General features: G+C 38.6%; 1 protein-coding gene across 1 annotated transcript; it reads left to right on the forward strand.

Moving 5' to 3' along the window:
* Positions 1–222: 222 nt before the first annotated feature.
* On the forward strand, positions 223–23,528 carry LOC103049097 (adhesion G protein-coupled receptor E3-like). Its single transcript, XM_088153939.1, has 17 exons — positions 223–272; positions 4,860–4,895; positions 6,722–6,772; positions 8,576–8,629; positions 11,487–11,563; positions 12,618–12,698; positions 13,474–13,651; positions 14,215–14,331; positions 14,688–14,884; positions 15,362–15,520; positions 15,887–16,081; positions 16,802–17,037; positions 17,208–17,268; positions 17,817–17,908; positions 19,206–19,374; positions 21,247–21,336; positions 22,716–23,528. Exons 1-17 carry the CDS (start codon positions 242–244, stop codon positions 22,776–22,778), a joined length of 1,887 nt encoding a protein of 628 aa, XP_088010065.1. The 5' UTR covers positions 223–241; the 3' UTR covers positions 22,779–23,528.
* The last annotated feature ends 1,055 nt before the right edge of the window (positions 23,529–24,583 follow it).

The raw sequence follows: 24,583 nt of genomic DNA on the forward strand, positions 1-24,583 counted from the left end.
GTCTAGAAAGACTGGATATTATGATAAAAATAATTCATAGGTTTATGAGCAAGGCTGATAAACTTTCTGAGGTCAAAAGACAGTAACATTTTTTGGTGAATAACAATATCCCTCCCCCAGATTCTAGGAAGTATGTACTAATGCACTGTGGTATTAATAGCCCTTTTAAGTTCCTTTATGCTTTAACTCTGAAAGACAGGCAAAAAACAGTCATTTATTCACTCACTCGCACAAGAAGGCAATGAGGAACACTGTCACTTGCATCTTTCTGGGTGAGTAGACAATTCCTGGTTCAAGATAATCAAGGTAGATAAGAGATAATAACTCAGTGGTAGAGCAGATACAGTGGGGCAAAAAAGTATTTAGTCAGCCACCAATTGTGCAAGTTCTCCCACTTAAAAAGATGAGAGAGGCCTGTAATTTTCATCATAGGTATACCTCAACTATGAGAGACAAAATGGGGGAAAAAATTCAGAAAATCACATTGTCTGATTTTTAAAGAATTTATTTGCAAATCATGGTGGAAAATAAGTATTTGGTCACCTACAAACAAGCAAGATGTCTAGCTCTCACAGACCTTTAACTACTTCTTTAAGAGGCTCCTCTGTCCTCCACTCGTTACCTGTAGTAATGGCACCTGTTTGACCTTGTTATCAGTATAAAAGACACCTGTCCACAACCTCAAACAGTCACACTCCAAACTCCACTATGGCCAAGATCAAAGAGCTGTTGAAGGACACCAGAAACAAAATTGTAGACCTGCACCAGGCTGGGAAGACTGAATCTGCAATAGGCAAGCAGCTTGGTGTGAAGAAATCAACTGTGGGAGCAATAATTAGAAAATGGAAGACATACAAGACCACTGATAATCTCCCTTGATCTGGGGCTCCACGCAAGATCTCACCCCGTGGGATCAAAATGATCACAAGAACGGTGAGCAAAAATCCCAGAACCACACGGGGGGACCTAGTGAATGACCTGCAGAGAGCTGGGACCAAAGTTAGAAAGGCTACCATCAGTAACACACTATGGTGCCAGGGACTCAAATCCTGCAGTGCCAGATGTGTCCCCCTGCTTAAGCCAGTACATGTCCAGGCCCGTCTGAAGTTTGCTAGAGAGCATTTGGATGATCCAGAAGAGGATTGGGAGAATGTCATATGGTCAGATGAAACCAAAGTAGAATGTTTTGGTCTAAACTCAACTCGTCGTGTTTGGAGGAGAGAGAATGCTGAGTTGCATCCAAAGAACACCATACCTACTGTGAAGCATGGGGGTGGAAACATCATGCTTTGGGGCTGTTTTTCTGCAAAGGGACCAGGACGACTGATCCGTGTAAAGGAAAGAATGAATGGGGCCATGTAGCTTGAGATTTTGAGTGAACACCTCCTTCCATCCGCAAGGGCATTGAAGATGAAACGTGGCTGGGTCTTTCAGCATGACAATGATCCCAAACACACTGCCCGGGCAACGAAGGAGTGGCTTTGTAAGAAGCATTTCAAGGTCCTGGAGTGGCCTAGCCAGTCTCCAGATCTCAACCCCATGGAAAAGCTTTGGAGGGAGTTGAAAGTCCGTGTTGCCCAGCGACAGCCCCAAAACGTCACTGCTCTAGAGGAGATCTGCATGGAGGAATGGGCCAAAATACCAGCAACAGTGTGTGAAAACCTTGTGAAGACTTACAGAAAACGTTTGACCTCTGTAATTGCCAACAAAGGATATATAACAAAGTATGGAGATGAACTTTTGATATTGACCAAATACTTATTTTCCACCATGATTTGCAAATAAATTCTTTAAAAATCAGACAATGTGATTTTCTGGATTTTTCCCCCATTTTGTCTCTCATAGTTGAGGTATACCTATGATGAAAATTACAGGCCTCTCTCATCTTTTTAAGTGGGAGAACATGCACAATTGATGGCTGACTAAATACTTTTTTGCCCCACTGTATATTCCAGGTGGAAGGTCCCATATAATGGGAAAGATTTCTGCTGAGACAAGATATATCAGTTGGATGGCATTGTTCCTTTAAGACCCTACAGCCCATTGCAATTGGTGAGAATGGAGGAATGAGCATTCACACCTTGGGTCTCCAATGCTAAGACCTAAACTGTCCATCTCTCAGCCCTACCAGACATCCTAGACAGTAAAATTATATTAAAGCTCAAGTATTTCTACCCAACTTCTGTTGTATCATAAGCCAAAATGATAATTATCAGAAGCTTTAGTCCAGTATTTCATAAATCCAGCCAAAAAACTCCTGAAAGAAGTTCTGAGGTCATAGAAGACCAGGGAGATTCCTTAGAAAAGTCCAATGAAGACAATATTTGTTAGGAAAATGTTGTGTTCGTGTGTGGGGTGGGGTGGAGTAGGGGTTAAGTAGGGTCAGTTTTATTGATTTTGAAGACATTAAATTGTCTTAGACCCAAACAGTCTGATTTCAACAATTTCCAACTAATCCCTAAAAAAATGTAACCATAATGTATCAATCTGTTTAAAATATTTAAGAAGAATCAATATTGGTACTGCTCTTCAAATGTTTAGATGCACAATTCAGTTTTACAATATTAATTCTTCCCCCCAATCATAATGCTATTTTCATCCATGTCTTAATATCCCTTTTCATTTCAGGGATACATTTTTAAATGTTCTCAATGACCACACCAGATATTTAATAACTTCTAGACAACATAGAAAATCTAATCTTTTTTCCATGACCTTTGGAACCTTCTTCCCAATTGGCATAATATATGACTGACCCCAGTTTATTGTATACCCAAAATATTTACCCTTTAATTGTATAACCTCTACAGATTTTGGTAAAAATGGTTGGCAGTTATTTGGAAAAAAAAAAATACTGTCTGCATATGACATCTTCTATTCAAATTCAGCTAAACAAATTCTCTTGATTTCAGAAGTTTGATTTATTTGGCATGCCAGAGACGTCAACCCCAAATTAAAAATTGAAGGCAATAAGGAACAACCTTGATTACATTTTAATAAAAGGGGAAGTAATCTCATTAGTAATTATGCAAGCAGAATATTATTTGTTTGTAGAATGCCCAGATATTTATAACTATCTCTATTAAGTGTAAAACTTCTTAATTTGTTTCTATCTGGCATTTCAGTTCCATTACTTTTAATCAATTTTCCTTTGTTTACCACTAATGATACACACTTACATAGCCAAAAATCCATGTAATTACTATAAATTTAGACTATATGAAGTAGTGATTCAATTTCTAATTGTGACTTACTGTATAGTTTCAGGTCATACATATAGAGGAAGTGGGAAAGCTTAGCTGATCTGATGTCTGATATCCATGGCACATTTTATTCAACATTATTAATAATTGAATCAACAGTGTTATGAATAGTAATGGTGAGACAGGATCTTCCTGAAATGTTCATCTTTTGATGTTAATTTGGCCAAGTTGTTCACCATTCATTATCAGCTGTGTTTTCCCACAAGCTTATCATCTTTTTAACAATTGTTTTTGAAGTTATCACTTACTCTTGTCATTTCCAAGCACTTTAAAAGTCAATTGTGTGACAATAAGTCAAATGCCTTTTCATAATCAATCCAACCAACATGCAGATTTATCCTTCTTCTTTTGTAATTTTCCAAAATCATCTATTATTTTATCTATTTCTGTTCTGTTGAGCTGGTGACAGATTGTTGTTTTTTAAATGATCTGGTATGGCATCTGCTATTATGCCAGGAAACGTTTAAATGTTGTTGGAATACAAGTTATCAACCTGTAGTGGCTTGGTACTTTACATTTTTCATAATCTTTCATAAGGAAATAAGTCTTAAAGAGGACTTTTTCAACAAAGATATTAAATTTGAAAGGGTCCATTTTACTCTCAGACAAAAGAAACACACGGCACAAGAAGTACTTGTCTCAAAGCAATATTGCAAATTTATTTGCTTGTGCAATATACAATACACAAGCATGCACATACACACATACTCTCATACTCACACCAAGACTTCCCAGGCATCAGCAGGGGTAATGGAGAAAACAGAGAGCTTTTTTAAAGATGGAAGTCTTCTAGCTAGTCTCTTGTATCTGGTCTCTTTTATTTTTCTCCAAGTCAGTGCTGACTCCTGGCGACTGCCTGGACCAGTCCCTCCAGTTTTCTGGCAAGATTTCAAAAGTGGTTTGCCATTGCCTCCTTCCTAGGGCTGAGAGAGTGACTGGCCTAAGATCATCCAGGTCAATCAGAATCTCCTCATTTTGACACAATTATCTGCTCCATGAATCATTCAGCCTAAGATATTAGCACTCCAGTTTCCAATGGATGGTAGGTTTTATTGGTATATTGTAATAATAATAAAAGCTTTAAATAAGCCATGATACAAGAGGAATTGCAAACCCAAGTTTATGCCAAAGCAACTGACATTTAACAGTTCAAATCTATTTCAGCTAAAAAAGGAGAGGGACTATCTTGTATTTTAAAGACTTTTTTTTTTCTCCCTAGAGTTTTTCCTGCAGGTGCAGGGTCCACTTTTTTTCTTTTGGATCAACCAAATGGTGATCCATTGGTTGTGACAGGAATTGACCAACCAGCTTGTCACCTGAGCCTGCCATCATGGGCTGAAAGAGAGTGACTGGCCGAAAGTCACTCAGCTGGCTTTCATGCCTAAGGTGGGACTATTACTCACAGTCTCCTGGTTTCTAGCCTGGAGCCTTAACCACTAGACCATACTGGCTCTCTTAATTGCCTCTTTAAAGACAGTTATATTATGTTGTTATATATATATATATATATATATATATATATATATATATTAGTAAATTGTCTTTAATATATATTATATATATTATAATATTATAATTGTATTTCATTTATTTTAGGTCTTGGATTGGTAATGGTCTGTGCAGATAAGAAAGGTAAAACTTATTTATCTTCTCAGCAATAGTATAAAGAGGTGATGCTAAACACTGGTTGAGCTTATAGTTTGAATGTCAGCTTTTATATATATATTCTTTGCAATGAGCTGCAGTTTCCATGTGCAATAGAAATTACATGTGTGACCTACAGATCTGTGCAAAACAAGTGGTGCAGAAGAAAGGTCAGGAGGGAAAGATGGAAAAATTAGGGAAACTGAATGTGTCCTTGTATGCATAGATGCTCAGGTGAGGTTACTTTCCCTTTGTGTGGTAGCCTCACATGTGCACAACCTGAGAGTCATCTCCAATAAGTATAGGCAAGTATAACTCTTCTGAAATAAAAACATTTTAAAATGTAGGTACTCATAATAAATGCTCTTTTTCTTTGGCAGAGAAATAGGTGCTTTTTGTATACATCTTTCCTCGCATGTCCAGTTTTAGGCAGCATCTTTGCACCAAGACTGCCAAGTATTATGCCTGCTTATGTTCATGTCATGATGGAATCTTTATTGACAGATTGTTATTTTTCCTGATAAAATAAATCTATGGCAGATATAAAAATTAGAACTCAATGTAGGAGAACCCTGTCCAAATTATGGAATATATTGGTATTTATCTAATTCTCTAGTGAAGATTATACATTATGGATTTATAGAGTTAAAACTAAATACAAATGGACAATCTCAGTTTTCAACTATTTGCAAAATTAACCTGCATGCCATGCTTTTAGCCTTCTGTGGGTTCAACCCACTTGCATTCCAATCCTTCTAATCTCCAGCTTGTAGGAAAAAACTTGAGTTAATTCAGAACATTTGCATTTGGCGCACATTTCTGTTCCATCTTCAGCTTTATTTACTTTTCTATGCACCATGCATGTGCCTCAACTCAGAGACATTGAGGTGGAAAAAAAAGCTTCTGTTAGCAACACTGAGGAGTTGCTAGCTAACTTGGAGGGAGTCAATACATCTTTTTGCAACTGGCCCAATTAGGGCTACTTCAGCAATTGGGACGAAGCTTCCGATGGGAGTGGTAGTTTTTCTGTACCTATTGATGATGTGGCTACTATCCCCCTCCCGCTCTGCAAAAAAAAAAGCAGGCAACTGTGATAATTGAGAGACGCTTCTCTCTTGCCAGCTTCCCTTTTTATCACTGGCAGTTCTATATAATACATGCATGTAAGGAAACTACTGCACTGAAAAGATCACAAAAAGAATTATTAGGTGTATGATTGTATCTAGCTACATTTTGTGGGAAGAGATATATCAGCAAGATTAACAACATGAAACCTGTGACAAGCTCTATGTTTGTGACACTCTTTATCAGATTGAGAAATAGAATAGTAGGAACTTGATAAACTCCTAATGCAGAAATGAGGCGGTGATCGTTTTCAGAACATCTGTACCAATCCTCCCCCCACCCCTTTCTTTCTTTGGTCCCTTTGAATCAATCTGAGTTCCGGAGACTACATGGAGCATGGAGAGGGAGGGAGAGAGAGAGAATGACTAGCCCAAAGTCATCCAGCTGGTTCTCTCTCAGCCCTAGGAAGGAGCCAGTGGCAAACCCCTTCTGAAAATGTTGCCAAAAATTGCATAGACCTGTCTCATAGTGTAGGCATCACTTAAGTCTTTGGACACATTTCCATTCCTTTTGGTTTCTTTTTCCTTTCTGGTTTTCCTTTCCTTTTTCCTTTCTGCTAAATATTCCATAATGTCCATATAACTTGCAGTTATCTAATGTTGCTTATATCCTTATGTCATAAGGAAGCTCTAGCAGTCTTGCTCAGCTGGATTTGGCTTAAAATTGACAGAAATTGCTTTCTTCTGTAGAAACATGTGCTGCAGAAGGGTGGTTCATGCGGCTTGTCTCACTTCTGATGGGTAAGTTTTACACCAAGTCTGCCTCCTTATCACATGTAATCTCCAAATGCATAAAGTGAAGTGAAATGTAATCACATTACATGTTGCACCCAATGTAGTCCAGACAGAATTATTTAATTCAGTGATACTGCATTGCCTGCTGAGTGTTCACCATGGCCACCTGCAGGATCTTGCTGCTATTTTCAAAATGATGAAAGTAGCATTGCACTGTCACATTGCAAGTTCTAGCCCTTTTATACATTCATGTGGTGTCATAGTGCATAAAAAAAAGGATGGGGCTTATATTGCAATAGGGCTTTTGTCATTCTGCCCACTCCCCCCCCCATGCCCCTCTCATGGACACCACTGGTCTTGCTGAAATGAGTACCCCCTTCAAAATGAGGGGAAAGCCAAGGTTAAAATCAGTTTAGCCATCCTATAATGGCCACCCCTATTATCTCTCTGACACATAAAATACAAACTGGATTCAAAAACTTGCTAAGCTAAGAGTGGGCAGCCAATGGGCCACACTCAGCTTCTCATCTCTGAACCCCAGTAAAGTAGATTCCTCTTTTGGCATAGACCATGAAACATTTCCTTTGAGTGAATATCAGTTTCTGGTGACTTCATAGACACATCCATCTAGTTTTCTTGGTCGTAGGACAGAAAATATTTGCCACTGCCTTCTTTTGTTTTCAGCTTCCCACTCTAGCTTCTAGCCCTGGTATTAAGCAATTCTTGAAATACTTAAATCATGCCAAAACCAAGATAGGATCACAATTTGTATTGCTATTGCAACAATTTACTAGATATTTAAAAATAGCTAAGGTATATCTACCAGGCATTCAATGTATTGAGGTATTATTATCGCACACTGGCTACCATACTGTAATGGTATGTGAGAATGACCCTGGAAGACAGGAGGAAGTCATGTCTCCAGATATAGCTGTGTTGCAATTCATCTCATGTGATCTTGTTTTCAGCAGAAATGGGGAAGGACACAGCTGCACTTCATTCTTATAGCCTACACTCTGATTTCCCTGGGAACTCGGGAGGGGGGACTAAGGCTGACAGGGGTAGTGATACAATGGTATGTGGGAGTGACCTTGGGAGACAGGAGGAAGAGCTGCAGCCTAGGCAATGGTCTGATAAAGAAAATCTGAGTCCAAAGGAGGTGTGGGAGTGAAGAAAGAGTCTCAGAAGAGACCCTCCCTAGTTTTTGGGAGAGTAAAAGTAAAGGAGGGGAGAGGTACTTTCAGACTTGCAAGATTCTGTTATGTAACCTCACAGTAAAGGTAGTATCAATACTCATGGTTGGTGCTTCTTGTCTAGGCTACCTCAAAAGCTTGACATATACCAAGTGCGGGTCTGGCCCTTTGATATCTTACCTCACTCTGGACATAGTTGGCTGTCTGACTCAACTGCCTCTTCCACCCAATGCCACCCTTGAATGCTTGCTGATAAATTGATTTAGGGCCTGTCCCCTTCCATTGATGACACTTACCCGCTTCCTTTGCTCCATATCACTGGCTATTTCTTAATGAAAACTGGGCATATGTTAAGACAGAATCCAACCACGGTAAAATGCAAAGAATTTAAGTATGTTATATTCCTAACATATCTTGCCTTTTTTATAACAAGATGCATTAGGTACTACTGTGTATAATAAATCAAGACCATACCCCACCTGCCAGTCATCTATATCTTCCTAAAATCTTCAGTTATTTTATGCTGAATAACTGTGGTTAAAGGAAGGCACATTCCTGTGTTTAATTTTGCTTAAAATGAATATGGTCATTGAAAATGTCCTGTTTATTTTTCCAGGCAGAAATTACAATAATTGTCATAATGATGATGAATGGAACAGGATAGGATCAGGTAATACTATTTCTGGGAGTAAGTGTATTCATTCCTCAACTCTTTTCAATTACATCTTCTTGAGCTTAACTGAATGAAACAAATAGAATAGTGATTTTCAGCCATTACAAATGTCTTGATCAATGACAACATTCTATTATGGGTAGATGGTAAGGATTTTAAAATAGATACAGACTAGTAAAGGACTATGGCATAAATTTGGGTTTGAGAACAAAGGGCTGCAAGGCTTCACTGATGGCATTCTTCTCAAAAGATAAAAAGTTAGAACTTCTGGCAATTATTAACATTTAAAAGCAGCTAATTGGCTTACTGTTTTCATCCACTGTAGACATCAAAGGATACAGAAGGTTTTTTAAAAATGGGATGGGGAAGAGACATTTCATCTTGAGTTTTGCATGGACAGTACATTCTCTCTAGCACAGAAATAAAATAAATAAAATGGGATTATTTGGCTTCTTGGTTTTTGCACATAAATATTTTTCTTACAAATTAATACAAAGAGTACCCCAATGAATTAGGCCAAGCTCCATTTCATTCAGCATTTTGTTTCTCACATCAGCCAACCAGATGCCCTGTAGTTTTCATAATCCGCAGATGAAACTCAAACCCAATATGATAAACCTATCCTGTGGGAATTTATCTAATCACCTTTTAAAGCCATCCAAGTTACTGACCAGTACCAGATTTTGTGGTAATGAATTCCTCAGGTTAATTATGCACTGTCAAAAGAAGTGCATTTTCTATTCCAACCGTCCTTCCGATCAATGTCACTGAATGACTTCAAGTACTTTTTTGTTTATTTGTTTATTATATGGTTTTATATACTACCTATTTCCAAATGGTGCAAGGTGGTTTACAAAAGATACATATAATAAAATGGCAGCAAGAAGCATCTAACAATCTCTCTAAAAAAAACAGCTCACAAAAACGATCAGCAGAGCAGCCTGGTCTTAAGCAATTTATGAAAGGCAAGGAGGTTCTATAGCTTACGAGAAAAGTTGTTCCGCAGCCTAGGCCCATACAAAGAAGTAGGAGTGGGGATCCTCTAAAATTCCTTCCTGCTTCAGGCAGACTGTATCTTTAAAGGAGAGGCAGTCCTGTAGTTATCTGGGAGCCAAGCTATGTAGAGTTGTAAAGGTGACAACCAGCACTTTGAATCGGACTCAGAATCAAATCATACCCAACGCAGCAATGGTAACAAAGATATAACATGGATGAGTACTCTAACTCAGGTAAGCTGATGAGGTGATGCACTTCAGGTCATTTTGAAGGCAACCCCAAGTACTGTAGATTGTGTGGCAACAGTCTGAGAGGTGATAAGGGCATGAGTTGCTGTAGTCAGACCATCCCTATCTAGGTAGGTCTGAAATTGGTACACCAGCCAGAGAGAGGCAAAGCCCCCTGGCCACAGCTTTTCTTTGCTGCTTCAGCGGGAACAGCAGGTCCAAAAGGACCCTAAATTGCAGAGTTGCTGCTTATGGGGGAGGCAACTCCATCAAGGCTTAAAACTGGGATTAGGATAAAGCCAGAACTATCACCAACAAACAGAACTCTCTCAATTTGCAGGGATTTAATCTGAAGTTGTTTTGTCCCATCTAGACACTCACAGCCTCCAGACTCCAGGTCAGGATTTCCACAGTGTACCTGGCTCAGCCTGGAGTGGTGATGTATAGATAAGTATCATCATCATATTGATGATATCTCATCCAAAACTGACAGATGATCTCTCCCAGAAGTTTCATGGTGATATTAAATAGCGGGGGGGGGGATTGAACCCCATAGTACCCCACATTGGAGCAACCACTGTCTCAAGGGCTTTTCTCACAAACAGCAGCTGAAGTTGTCCAGTAAGGAAGGAGTGGAATCACTGCAGAGTTCCCCCAATCCTCAACCATAGGAATTTGAATTCAGCAGGAGCCTTTGTTAAAGGATATACTTTGTTAAAGGATATACTCATGACCTGAACATAAACAGAAACAAATGAGGATAGAAAAGCCTCACATTTATTTACTGTAGCTATCTTGAAAAGAGGGAAGCAGAAGAGAAAAAGAGAAGGAGAGGTAGTTCCCTGTTGTCTCTTAAACAAAGAATCATTTAATAACAGTAGGCCTGGTGCCAAATAGACCAAGGACAACTTGTAAACAACATGTTGCCCTTATCTATCTCTCAACATTTGCTCTAATGATCAAAACAGCTCATAGGTGCAAAGAGATGATATAATTTCCAACACCACCCTCGCATGTGCTCCAGAAGCATAACATGGTCAAGAGTGTTGAATGCTGCTGAAAGATCTAAGAGGACCATGAGGGGTACACTCCATCCAGGTTCCCAAAAAAGGTCATCTACCAGGACAATCAGTGTTGTTTCTGTCCCATGCCCAGCCTGAGCCCTGGTTGAAAAGAGTCCAGAAAATATGTTTCTTCTAGAACCCTCTGCAAATGAAGTTCCATCACCTTCTCCAGAACTTATTGTAAAATGGAAAGATTGGAAATGTCTAATTGTTGATTATAAATTTCGTTATAACTGCCTAGATCAAGTGTTGTCTTTTTAAAAGAGGGAATAGGAATTATTTCTGAGTAAAGTCTCATAAGGTCAAATTGTAAGAAGCCCACAAAAGAATCTTAAATAGATTATTTTGTCTCTCAACAGTAACAAAATTATTGTTTTGCTCCAGTGGGTCTACACAAGGGATGGGGCACCATGAAATTTGGAGGAGGGGGTTGTCTCATACACCAGGGAAGGGCCAGGATTTTTCTTTTTTCCCCCCTGAGTTTGAGAGATGTCATCCATCAGAGTATTTTTACTTTTTAACTAGACAATACACATTGTACTTACAATTTTATATTTTCCTTCACAGAAATTCCCCATAACTCCCAATTAGAAAAAGTGATAAAAAAGATCAATTCAACTAAGTGCTCAAATGAAATAAAACCAGTAAGTGTATTATATGTTAAATTTGTATAATTTTTAAATCAAGGTGTTTATACTGCCAATACTATAGAATGAAGCACTGAGAGTAGCTGATGTGAAACGTATATTGGCTAAAGGACTAATTTGAACAATTACAAGCTATTAACCCCAAGGAACTTCTGTATGTGGTCTTTGTAGCAGTTCACAATCAATTGTGACCTGTTTGATCTCATACTATCAGCTGGGAGTGGGGGGAGCTGAGTCAATTTATTGCTGGTTTCACTTGGGTTATGTGAATGATGACAAAGCTGTTCTTTTCTCTTGGTGCTGCAGCTCTACGGTGCAATGGGATTGCTGGTTTCCCCATTGTCATGAAGTCTTGTCTGACCCCACCTCCCAAATCCTTCCCCTTCTCATTTTGATGCTGACTCTACCATTGACCACAAGGCCATGCTGCTGAGTTGTCTAGCTATATCCCTATTCCTACTTATTTATGTACAGAGAAATCAAAGAATGGGCATCCTTTAGGATATATGTGCCCTCCAACACTCCTCCTCACATGTGGCTTTGAAGCCTCTCCAGATCACAATGGCAAATTATGGCAGTAATATTATCCTTTTTTAAAAAAAAAAAAGTCAAATACTGTAGGTTAATTAATTTTCTAAGAAGCTCTATTATTTTTTTTTAAATCACTTTAAAATTTGTTTTAAACAGGTGTTGAAAACCCTGCCACTAACCCCCCCATGATATCATTCCTACAGTTCCTGTTGCTGACCAAAGCATTCAAAAGAAATGTGCGATAACCCCCCTCCCTCCTCCCTCCCCGAAGATTTGCCAGTCCCTGATAGATTTGTTCAGAACATTGTTTCTGAATTAAAAGAGAGCCCTGGATCAATATGTCCAGGAAAAAAAATTAAACTGATATGGCTGTGAGAGTCTGGTGAATTGAGCCTGCATATGTGGCCCAGATGGTTTCTTGTGAACCATCCTGTCCTGAACAACTATGGGGAGATTCTTTCTTCACTTGCCAACTGAGCTCTGAGAAGAACACATGATTCCTTTCTCATTTTTCTTTTAGGAAAACAGTTTATACTGCTCAGTGATGAATCCTACCTTGACATTCTTGAAACATCTTGGTGGTACTGAAACCTCCTTGAATGTAAGATTTATTGAGAACTGCAGACAACAGTTGACCATAGTTTCTCTTTCTTGAGAAGCAAGACTGTATGGTTTCCTATTGTGTACCTTAGTGGCGAGTGGGTAGATGAAAAATTGGGCAATTATTCTAGGAATTAAATACGTTTTTCAAATGAAGTTCCAAACTCAGCTTGTATCTGTGTTCCAATATGTGATTTGTATTGTGGAGGGAAGGGAAGGGGACTTTTTCAATGTTTAGTGGAAATGAGATAGGGAAACTAAATTCTGGGAAATAGGGTGAAGGTAAACATCAGTTCCATACTTCATTAGATCCCATTGTCTGTTTTTTAAATTTTGTAAATATTTTTTTTTAATTTTGGTAAGCAAAATAAAGTTTTATATATAATTTTGTTAATTAGAATTAACAAATAATTAAGAACCCATGACCCATGGATTCATTTCCATTGGAGAACCATGTAAGTCTTTTGATCAAAAACAAGAGACTTCCGTAATCTTCAATACTGAGAGATGCTCTATAGCATAAGCTTTTGTGAGTCAAATTGCTTGGACACTGATTTCTGAAATGAGTCACAATGGCTGTGGTCATAAAACCAACTTTTGGCTATGCACAGTATGTGAAGTCAGCCATATGGCCATATAATAGTGTAAGATCCAAGTTACAAGTATTGTGTGTCTTCTACAATATCCTGATAAGAGCTTCCTTAATGAAATGCTTGGGAAAAACTAAGTGAGATTTGAATAGTTTAGACATCTATTTGCTTCTTGTGATGCTGCAGGACTTGGTGGATTCCTTTGAAAAGCTTTTTGACAATCGTTCCCTCTGGGATATCAACTTAAAGAAGGATTTTGTCACAGTTCTGCCCTGGGTTATGGAGACAGTACGCTCAGTTGCACTATTAACAGCTCTTGCACCTTCAGGAAATAAAACCCAAACGGTGGTTCGAAACTCCATGGGTAAGGAAAAGAAAAAGGATCTTCTTTCTCTTTGAAGAAAAAAAGAAAGGCATTTGCCTGTATGTTGCACAAGTCAAATATCTTGTCCTGAGCCTCCTTTCATTCGTCAGCTTGTGATGCATATGGCAACTCATAATTCTGACTTCTTTAGTACCAGCCTGGATATAAGTGATCAGATATATTTTGAATTTATTTACAGTATTTTATTTATCAATTACATTTGATTCCCACCTTTCTATGAAACATTCAAAGCAGCTGTCACAATTGATCAAACAGCTAATAAAAAATGGAGACAAATACAATAGAATTAAAATTATATGTAGAAATAAGACCAGTATCATTGCAATCAATTCAGTTAATTAGAATGCCCTTTTTCATGAATAAACCATCAGCTGGTAAAAGCTCTACTCAAAGCATCTGCATCTACTCAAAGCAAGTGCTATCATTAGGAATTTTGTTTGACTCTATTCTAACGTGGTTCTGATGAGTTTCTGATAAAAAAACAAAAATGACTAGCATTCATTAGACCCATGCAATAACTTAGCATTTCTTTGTCATTCCAGTGATCCAAACATATGTGATCCATCCAGAATCCTTTCCAAAGAATGAAACGCTCAAGTTAGAAGCTCAAGGAGACCAAATCATCATTCACCCCAGAGCAGTGACTGCCATGATCACAAGTATTTCTCTTTCTTATCTTGCTTGGTTTTTCTAAAGAGTAGATCCAAAACTACTTTTACAGTCTACTTTATCGCTCCCTCCTTGTCAGCTGCAACCCCAGGATTTTTGAGTTTGCAGAGCTTTTGATCCTGCTGCTTTGGATTACTGTAGGGAAGTTGCAGTCTAACACATCTAGAAAGCACTAAATTGGGAAAGATGGGAATAGAGGGTACTTTGTAGCATCTATTTTAGCAAGAAATAAATGTATGTATTTACACTGATCCTTTCATTATCAAGATTTTGCCAGAGTTGGGAAAACAATATATACTTTCTTTGGCTGTTTTTTTCTCCCTGATTTTCCATGTGCCTGTTGCAGAACCAGTTGCTGTGGCTTTTACATCATACAGTGGGTTGGAATCACTCCTAGAAGAAGCTGTACTGCAGAATGAAACTTTACTGGAGAATGAAATGCTGATGAATGTTCATGTGAATTCTAGGCTGGTAAGCGCTTCCGCCAGTAGCAAGCCAAGGAACATTTCTATCCCAGTCAACCTCACTTTTCAGCACCTCAAGGTATGTAAACGAAGTCTCCCTGGAAAACATCAAGCCTCTTTTTCTATCCATCTTATGAATGCATAGTAAGAAAAAAAGCAGAATACCAAGAAAAATTTAGAGCTGAAGAAATGTCCTCAGCAGACCTGTTATCCAAGCAATATAAATCAGGAGTCTGATAGCACCTTTTCACCCTAATGACTTGTATAAAAAAGCATATGTTTCTGTGAGCTGCAGCTTATGAAAGCTTATGCCTTTCAATAATATTTGTTAGTTGGAAAAAAGTCCTTCCAGAATTTTGATTTTTTGCCACCATAGACTAACATGAGTCACCTCCTACAATGTCTCCTGGCCTATAAGTTCTATGATGTATACTTTTGCTTATATTACAGTGGTTAACTTCTTAATGTTCAGTAACCCTGGATCTGTGCAGTAGAGGATAACAAAAATATGTAGACTTTCTCCATGCCTCCTGTCAACCCTACTTCTCTCTTGCAGAATAAAGTTGCCCAGGAAAGAGTTCTCTGTGTCCACTGGAACTCTGGTGCCTTGTCCCGTCATGGTTGCCAACAGCTCTTTTCTAACACCACTCATTCAGAATGCAGCTGTCAGTATCTGTCCAACTTTGCTCTGCTGATGGCCACAACTCATAAACAAGTATGTATGATCTGAAAACATTTCAGAACTGTATTGTTTTGTCCTGCTGTTGTCACACCAAATAACATTTTTCATCATTGAATCTGTGATAATGTAGCAGTTCTCTACTTGAAATGCTGCAGTTTTCCATAATTATTCATGGCCCCTTCCTCTCAAACATAGAAAAGTAAACTAAGAAATGCTTGTATCCCTCAAGATTTAAAGATACTGAACACTTCATTTCCAATCACAACACAATGAAAGCAGTCAGTTAATAGATAGTTTTTATATATAAGTCAGATCTATTGTCTAGATGAAATGTAAAGATAACTTCTTCATCAAAAGGCAATTCATATGATGCTGAGGACAGATGTCTTCTGTTTACAGGGAGATCTAATCCTCACCACCATTAGCTACCTTGGGTTGTCCATCTCAGTCATCTGTCTCTTCCTGTGTATTGCCACATTTCTCTTCTGCCGCTCCAGTCACAACAGCAGCACCTTCATCCACCTACAACTGAGCTTCTGCCTGTTTTTTGCTGACCTCCTCTTCATAGCTGGAATAGATAAAACATACAACAAGGTATTTCAGAACATGGAAGAATGTGTGATATTCTGCTCACCAGAGAGATAACCACATCTGAGTATGCTTCCTACTCAGTTTAGACTGAAGCCTTCATTTTCTTTTAGATTGACTGAATTTTCAATTTTCTTTGCAAGCCCAATTCTTTCCCAAATTCTCTTGAGGAAATTCTACAGAATTTCTTAGATTTGATCATGATATACACCTAGCTAAAAAGAACGGAATGCACATTTCTTTCTACCTTACATCTATACCTGAAATGAGTTGTCTAAACAGCACATTTGTGGGAGTCATAATTACTGTATGGGTACATCTGAGAAGAAGGTAAATTACTGCAGCTCTCTATTCTGATCATTCAAGGAACAGTAGAGGTCTACAGGACATATCAGTGCCAAAATCCTTTATACTACCTAAAAGACCATTATCAGTCCTGTCCCAACTTCTGATAATAGCAAAAGGCAAAGTTAGGGATTTCTAGCAAGTCTGGTTTGATTGCACAGCAGTTAGCTTTTATAATGTTTCCATATCTAAAATGAAAGAGGGGTTACTCTGCACAGATTTTTCCTATTAGAGCTGTTGTTGGAAGCATGAATCTTAGAAAGATATGAATTGTTCCATTTCTCTGCTTTTTGTAGCCCATTCTCAATTTTCATTCAAAGCCAGCAATTCAAGAATCAGATGTTGATATGGAAATAAAATGGCATTTTATTTTTGATTCAGATTCTGTGTTCGGTCATAGCTGGAATGCTGAAGTATCTCTTCTTGGCCTGCTTTGTCTGGATGTTCTTGGAAGCTGTCAATCTCTACCTCATTGTCAGAAACCTGAAAGTTGCAAATTACAGTGGGGCCAGCAAGTATATGAAGATATCTATGTACCTTTGTGGTTATGGGCTTCCTGTCCTGATCGTAGCCATTTCTGCAGGAATTAATCCTGGAGCCTTTGGAACACTTTATCAGTAAGTGTCAGTATATGGTTAAAAGCTGCTTCTCCTAGTCTGGTGCCACCTAGATGTAAGCTACATGAACACCATTGCTAGTATTACTCAGGGAGCACAACTTTATACTCTGCATTGAAGTGTTTGCATGTTTGTCTAAAGTTCTCCTGGTGATATTTCTTTCTCTTTAGCTGCTGGCTTAACCCAGATTTTATCTGGAGCTTCATGGGACCTGTCTGTGTGATAATTGTGGTGAGCAAATATTGTCTCTCATTCTTTAACAGTAGAAAAATGGAATAATTTCATAACATGTTTTTCTGAGATGAAAAAGAAGAGAAAATAAGAACCTGATATAATGTAGCTAAAATGGGTGCATCCTTCCTTGATCTTTCTATCTTCACAATGTGTTGGAAGATGTTCATAAGAAACCACAGTTTAAGAAAATGCAGAAAAATCTGTTTTTTCTGCCATACAGAGGGAATTCATCAATTCCAACATTTGGAAAAGAGCTGCACTTTTATGCAGGGGGAAGTGTTGCGGAGAGAGAGAAAGGATGAATTGGAGAGAGAAAAAAATAACCCCTTTTGAATCAAGATGCAGAAATTACATTTTTTTCTGTAATCTGTAACTAAAATAGAGGTAGACACCCACTCTCTAAAAACCATTAGCTACCAATGTATATGATATAAATAACTTTTGTTCTCTTTCCTTCAGCTTATGTAGCCTTGGAACATTATCTATTTGCTATTGTTATTATGACTCTATTTATCTCAGAAGACTTGTTCCTCCTCCCTCCCCAGGTCAACCTAGTGTTTTTCTGTGTTATTCTGAAGAATTTGCATAAAAAACTGGCATCTCTCAATTCAGAGATATCTACTGTCAAAAATACCAGGTAAGATCTATCACAAAGCAGGAAACATGGAGTTCAGTTCAGTATGATCATTGCAAGTTAAAAAATTCTGTGCAAAATTCTTTTTCATGACAAACCGGAAGATATGGAATTTGTAGTTATATAGGAAGGGCATTGGTGAGCAAATGTAGAAAGACATGTGGTAGTGTAAGGTTCACGGCTACCCAGAAAACTTGAAATCAATCAGGCACCAAGAGAGAGCAGGGTGGCACACCCTTGGAGACAAAACCACAGCCTTTTATAGTATTTTTAAAAGGAAGATATTAGTACCATTATAATAAAGATGAGTTTTACAACCAGTCAAAGAAACTTAAGCAGAATACATTATTCCCCGCCCTTGTTTGCTTACATTAACTCTATTCCCCACCCTTGTTTGCTTACATTAATTTAAAGGAGTTCCCCCTAACTCTTATACCTTGTCAGTCCCTGCAGACCCTTGTTCTGTGTCCTCCCTCCTTATCAGGCCTCAGACTTAGTCTCTTCAGGAGGAGTTTTCCCTATTATCTGAGCTAGCTCGTCTGTGGTTAGTTGCTTCCTCTTGCAATTTTGCTAAATACTGTTAGTACTGAAGCTTGGCCATAGAGAACTCCGCGCATGCTCTAAAGCTATGAAGTTAACATTGCCAATTTAGATACTGCCAATTTATTTTTTGACCCCTTCAGTAGAGAAAAGTGCTGAGGTCTTTGTATGCATGTGGTCTGCAAAATTGGGGGGGGGGGGTTGATTAGAAACGATCAGTAACAAAAGAGTCCTTTTCATTATGGAGGTCAGCATCTTTCTCACTACTGAGCTGAAGACTGTAGAATCTGGCCTGTTCCTCCATTTTGCAAAGCTGTGGCATATGCAGAAGACAATGACTTTACTGAAGCATTGATGCAATATGAAGTAGGAGTCTATTTCAATTTCCATTGACTTAAAATCATGTATCTTGTCACCAGAATATCACATTAGTGACTTTAGCCTTGGGAATTGGCAGTAGATGTTAGAAGAACTATGTCAATAAAGGGGAAACTCCAAACGGTTGAAGAGAGGCTGCTATTTAACAGCTTATTATACTAGTTTCACATTCTTCCTCTCCTTCCTTTGATTATGGTCACAATCAGCTTTAGCCATTTCCCATTACTCCACATACCTCATTTACATCCTCCCCTGTGAAATGAAAATTCTCGTTTCCTTCCACCACAGAGTCAGTTGAAGGGGAAAGGATTACCTCAGATTGACTCAGATGCTCTCTTTTTAGCACTGCCATTTCTCTGCTGATTTCTTGCCGTTGTTGTAGGTCACTGATATTCAAGGCTATAGCCTATGTGTTCATCCTGGGTGTGACTTGGTGTTTTGGCCTCTTTCAATATGGCCCTATGGCTGACGTTATGGCATATCTGTTCACCATCACCAACAGTGTGCAAGGAATCTTCATCTTCCTGGTGCACTGCTTACTCAACCAAAAGGTGATGTACAGCATTGTTTTTCAACCTTTTTTTGCCCACGGCTCCCTTCCAACCTTGTTTTTCACCTGTGGCCCCCCTGTCCAGGTCCCATTACCAGTGAAGAAGATTACCACTTACACACTTGGCTTGCAAAGAGAACACATGCTTTTATTTGTAATAAAGACAGTGTTTGCAGTATAATACCCTTTGCTTTTCTGTGGCCCCCTCAGTATGTGCGGTGGCCTCCTTTTATAAGTTCTTCACCTGTGGCTCCCTTGAAATATCCACATGGCCCCTGGTTGAGAACTGCTGATGTAGAGAAGAAGACCAAACAATACTTTGGGAATGTAGGTTAACAAACAAACAAACAACCTAATGTTCCAAATTTTCCAGACTGGCTTTAGGGTTTTGTGAGCTTCTAGTACAGAAATAATCAGGGTCATCTCCCACTCCCTGTTTCTCTCTCATGCTAGAGATAAAGATGTGGTATTAACAAATATTACTTCAAATTCACTCTGCAAGTGAACTGAGCTTCCCTTTGGACAAAACCTTGCCATTATCGTTAGCAGCAGTACCACTGATTGGTATGGGGTGGGATGGGATGGAGGAACTGTGTGCTTCCCTTGTGGATCTGAAGCCTTATTTGTAATGCCTATAGAGTAATTTCGTTCATTTTTCACTGAAAATTTGTGGGATATTGCAATTCAGGTTTTTGAGGCTGCTGCTAAATATCAGGGGGCTGCAAGAGTGATTTTGCAGGCTGCAGATTTTGTTTTTATTCCTGAATTCATCTATAACTCACGTGCAATTATCCATCTCTATTTAGCTGGCCATTACAAGCAGTACAGATATTCTCTAGTCTCTGTGAAGGTTGGTGGAGATTGCAGGCAGACCAGTGATGGAAGTTCACTAAACAGGTGGTCCAAAAAAGTACATTCCCTTTCCTTTATTTCAGTATCTTCTCAACTGACTGCCCACCATTATACAATCAGACATTACTGGAGGTTTCAGAAGTGGCAAAAAATGTGTATAATCTTTAACTTTGCTTTAGAGAAGCTTGGCAGACTAGGAAAGTAAAAGAGAAAATGCATCTCAACAGCTCATTTGCAATGGGAACACTGTGGATTAATTATTTTGGTTACTAATATACACAGAAACAAACAAACCAACAAACCAAACCATAGCTGGTTTAGTTTGTTTGCTTGTTTTGGAGTATTTCACATACATGTAGTCATTTAGCAATTACCTCCTTTAGCGACCATTTGTAGTTATAACAGTGATGAAAAAGTAACTTTAAGAACAATCCTAACATTTATGACCTTTGCAGACCTGTAAAGCAAAGGAAAGCTGAAAGATCATAAGCACAGTCACAGTTTCACTTAGCGACTGCTTCACTTAAAGACCAAGTTACTGGTACCAATTGTGATTGCTCAGCGAGGATTACCTGTAGTAATAGGAGACTAAGATATTGGCAAAGATGGTTGTTCCTGATGTAACTGGGACTTTGGTTATCTGCCACAACATTTTTGTATAAATAACAAGAGACGTGGTCACAACTGTCATGCAAACACAGCCACTGAGTATGGAGACAATAGGGAAAGCACACTCAGATAATGAAAAGGTCAGCTCCCTGCAAAGATTTGGATCAAAAATAGACAGAATAGGGTAGACTGAAAATGGAATTTGTTAAATAGAAAGTCAGAAAAAAAGAATCTGATGATCATCAGTGCAGTTATTAAAATATTCAAGAAAATGTAGGTATTGTTTTTCTGTATTAATTACATTTCAATCCACTTTGCATCATTAAAACATATCCTCAGGTAGATGCAAAGGAGCAGCTGAAACAGCAAAGGAGATCATTCTTCCTACTGACTTTGTATTTTGGATCTTCAGGTGAGAGAAGCATACTGGCATTGGATCTGTTGCATCAGAGACATCAGACCTCCTGTTTCTGTGACCTCTTCTCACATCAGCAATTCTCCGGTAAGATAGATGCATGCTTTTACTAAATTTGCAATGCATGGTGTTGTGGAATTTTTGCCAAAGACAGCACAAAGCTGAGGAGAAGAACCATGTTTATTACAATGATCATTGGGTGTCTGCTTTCCAAGAAAGAGGGATCCTGAACAATAGAAAAGCATAGAATTTATACACTTTTGAGGTTGAGAGGTGGGAAATCTGAGGGATCTGATTCCAGGATAGATTTGGATAGGTGTTAAATGGGGGATAATTGGTTTTTCTATTGTGAGATAAGAACCACAGCAAACCCTTAAGCAGACAGGTGATGGCCCTCCCATTGTTTCAGTATGATAGTGTTAAGAGGGCTATTTTTAGCAGCGGAACATGTTCATTCTTGAATCATGCAATAGCTTGGAGCCAGTCCTGTTTTGCATGAGCAAAGAATGGCAGAAGGAAGTGGAGAAAAGAGATTGCAGAAGAGGCAAGGGGGAGGGGGGAGTATAGAGTTTGCTGCAGGAGAGGAAGGGGGAGGGGGGAGTTTCCAGCTTTATTTTATTATTTTTCCATCACAATGGGTAAACTGCTTCTACAGCCCAATATTACAAGGATAAAAATGTATAAAGTATCAGATTTCAGAGATTAGATTTTTCCAGCTGATTTTATTGTCACACTGCAAACACCATGTATCCAAGATGGCAGAAGGGGGAAAATGGTTGGTTTATTTTGATGTTACTATAAATGTGCCAGAAATACAAATGCTGAGATTTAGTTTCACCATTATTTTCACCAAGAGGCCTAGGAAATGCACAAAAGAGCTGAATTAGGTCACTGTCTCTCTATAAAATAATCTCTTGAGGTTTATTCATTTATCTGCCTTTGGTTGAAATATTGTAGAGCTCTGGTATTTCATGGAGAGTTCTGTAGGTTGTTCATTCATATATTTGGAGATGGAAAGCCTGTGTGATTCTACAAAGTCCTTTTTTGAAATGAACAGTAGATCTTCACTTAAATGCTAAAAGCATCTGATCAGGTTGTTAAGAGTGGAGATTGTTGCTGGAAAATACATATGTGAACAACAGCAAAGCTCCCTTTCCTAGGGTTAGTTCCCAGCCCTTCTCTACGTGTTATGTGATTCAGACCATCACAATAAGCTATAGAAGGCTCCTTGCTGGCTGGGGAATTCTGGGAGTTGAAGTCCACACATTTTCAAGTTGCCAAGGTTGAGAAACATTGGTTTAACCCTTTATTTGTTTGGACATATGCAAAGATAGGAGTTGCATTTTGTTAACTTCAGTTTGTTGCGTAAACCCAAGCCCAGCCTTGTTTTTCTATGTTCTGTTGCTTCCACATTTAGCTGATAACCTAATGAAAACCTTGTGGTGTTTTTTTCTTCTTTTTTTCAGACAGATGTACCAAGTACTACTACAGTGGAAAACCAGAAGATGGGATGGGGACAAGCAGCATAGCTCACTGACTCTCTTTTGGACTCTTCTGTTCAGTTTGAACAAAACTGAAGGAAATTTGAATATACAGTATTAAACCTTTGTTTTCTTGTTGGCTCTCTGCCCTTTAATGCATCTTGAAATCCAGACCCATACTGGAAACATTACTTTCAGCTCATTCCCTATTTTCATTGCCATTTTCTTTCTGTTCTCTAGGATAGGATAGGATAGGATAGGATAGGATAGGATAGGATAGGATAGGATAGGATAATATTCAGTTGTTTCAAATTCAGAATATTTCAACTTTGCAAAGGTACATATTTAAAATGTTTTATGCAGCCATGATATAGTACATTTCTAACATTCTTTTTTTGTACATTGCTCTTTTAGGGAATATAGTGTGTACTGATAGGCTGAATCTAGGCTGGAGGAATGCAAAGGAGATGCCAGCATAACAGTATCTTGACAGCAGCATTCCGCCCCATAGTAACAATGTACTTTAAATAAAACAGATCAATAGATTATTTTTGGTGCTGCCAAAACTCCAGGTATTTATTGCAATTATAAATCCTTAACTGTGGTAGCATAAACACATTGCAAACTACAGACTTTTCAGCTTTGAGAAGGAAAACACAACTGAGATAGTCCAGAGAGACAAAACACCAGTTTAGAAACAATGCAAGAGTGGTCAGTTTCCAGGCCAAAATTCAGCCAGGTTATCCAAGACAGGCCATACAGTTAGGCTAGGAGGTAGGCGGTGGGTGTGTGGGTGGGGGTGTGTAATGTTGATTGCCACAAAGAGCCAGTCAAAGTGCAGTTTCCTTTATACAGAACATACTTATACAGTATAGACCAGTGTTTTTCAACCTTGGGAACTTTAAGATGTGTGGACGTCAACTCCCAGAATTCCTCAGCCGGCCTTGCTGGCTGGAGAATTCTGGGAGTTGACGTCCACACATCTTAAAGTTCTCAAGGTTGAAAAACACTGGTATAGACTAATTAGTATGACTAATTTGCGGAGTCACACTTCTTTCTTTCAAGCGGATGACTTAGTTTCCTTTGCTTTTCTCTTCTCAACATGTGGCGCCTTCCTGGGTTTGAGAGTTGCCTAGCTCAGATTCTGTATCAGCTGACTCAGCCTGCACTTTACTGTATCTCCTCAACTATTCTGTCTTCAGCCAATTCCTGTGGTTGAGGCTGAGGCTCAGATGAGTCAAGCTGTTCAGCTTCTGAGCCTGAAGACTCAAGACTGATCCCTAACAGATTTACGTTGTGGTAAAGATTGGAAGGTTCTACAACCATGCCAGAAAAAATTGCAATTCATTAGGGAAAAACAACTTGAGGACTATGTCAATCCAGATGGATTTGTATATTTATGAATAGTTTATAAAAGGTTGATGTTGATTTAAAAATGCAATCAAGATCCCTTTCTTTATAAGTAAAAGATGTTCTTTATACATCTTTATAAGTAAAAATGGAATTTAAGTCATAGCAATGTATGGCACCTTTTATTTCCCAAGTTTCAGTAAAGCCAAATAAGAAGACTTGAGCTGAGGCTTTTAACAGAGGTTTTATTGGCCAAGGAAACCTTCTGGATGGCTCAAGGAGTGTTGCCCAGAACCACACCTTGCAAAGCAAGCAACAAAGATTTTATAGGCATATTCAGATATTTCAGATAGTACATCCCCTCATATCCATACAAGGGAATTTTGGGATGACCCAGGGAAAAGTAAAGGTGGGCCTAAAGAGGTGAATCTAAGTTTAAATACCTAACTTCTTTGGAATTTAGGGCCTCTCTTGTTGCAACTTCTTTGCCTGGTACCGGTCTA

Source organism: Python bivittatus, unplaced genomic scaffold (genome assembly GCF_059951505.1).
Source record: "Python bivittatus isolate LINGU-HERP-01145 unplaced genomic scaffold, Pbiv_v1 ctg000700_np1212, whole genome shotgun sequence".
Classification (NCBI taxonomy): Eukaryota; Metazoa; Chordata; class Lepidosauria; order Squamata; family Pythonidae; genus Python; species Python bivittatus.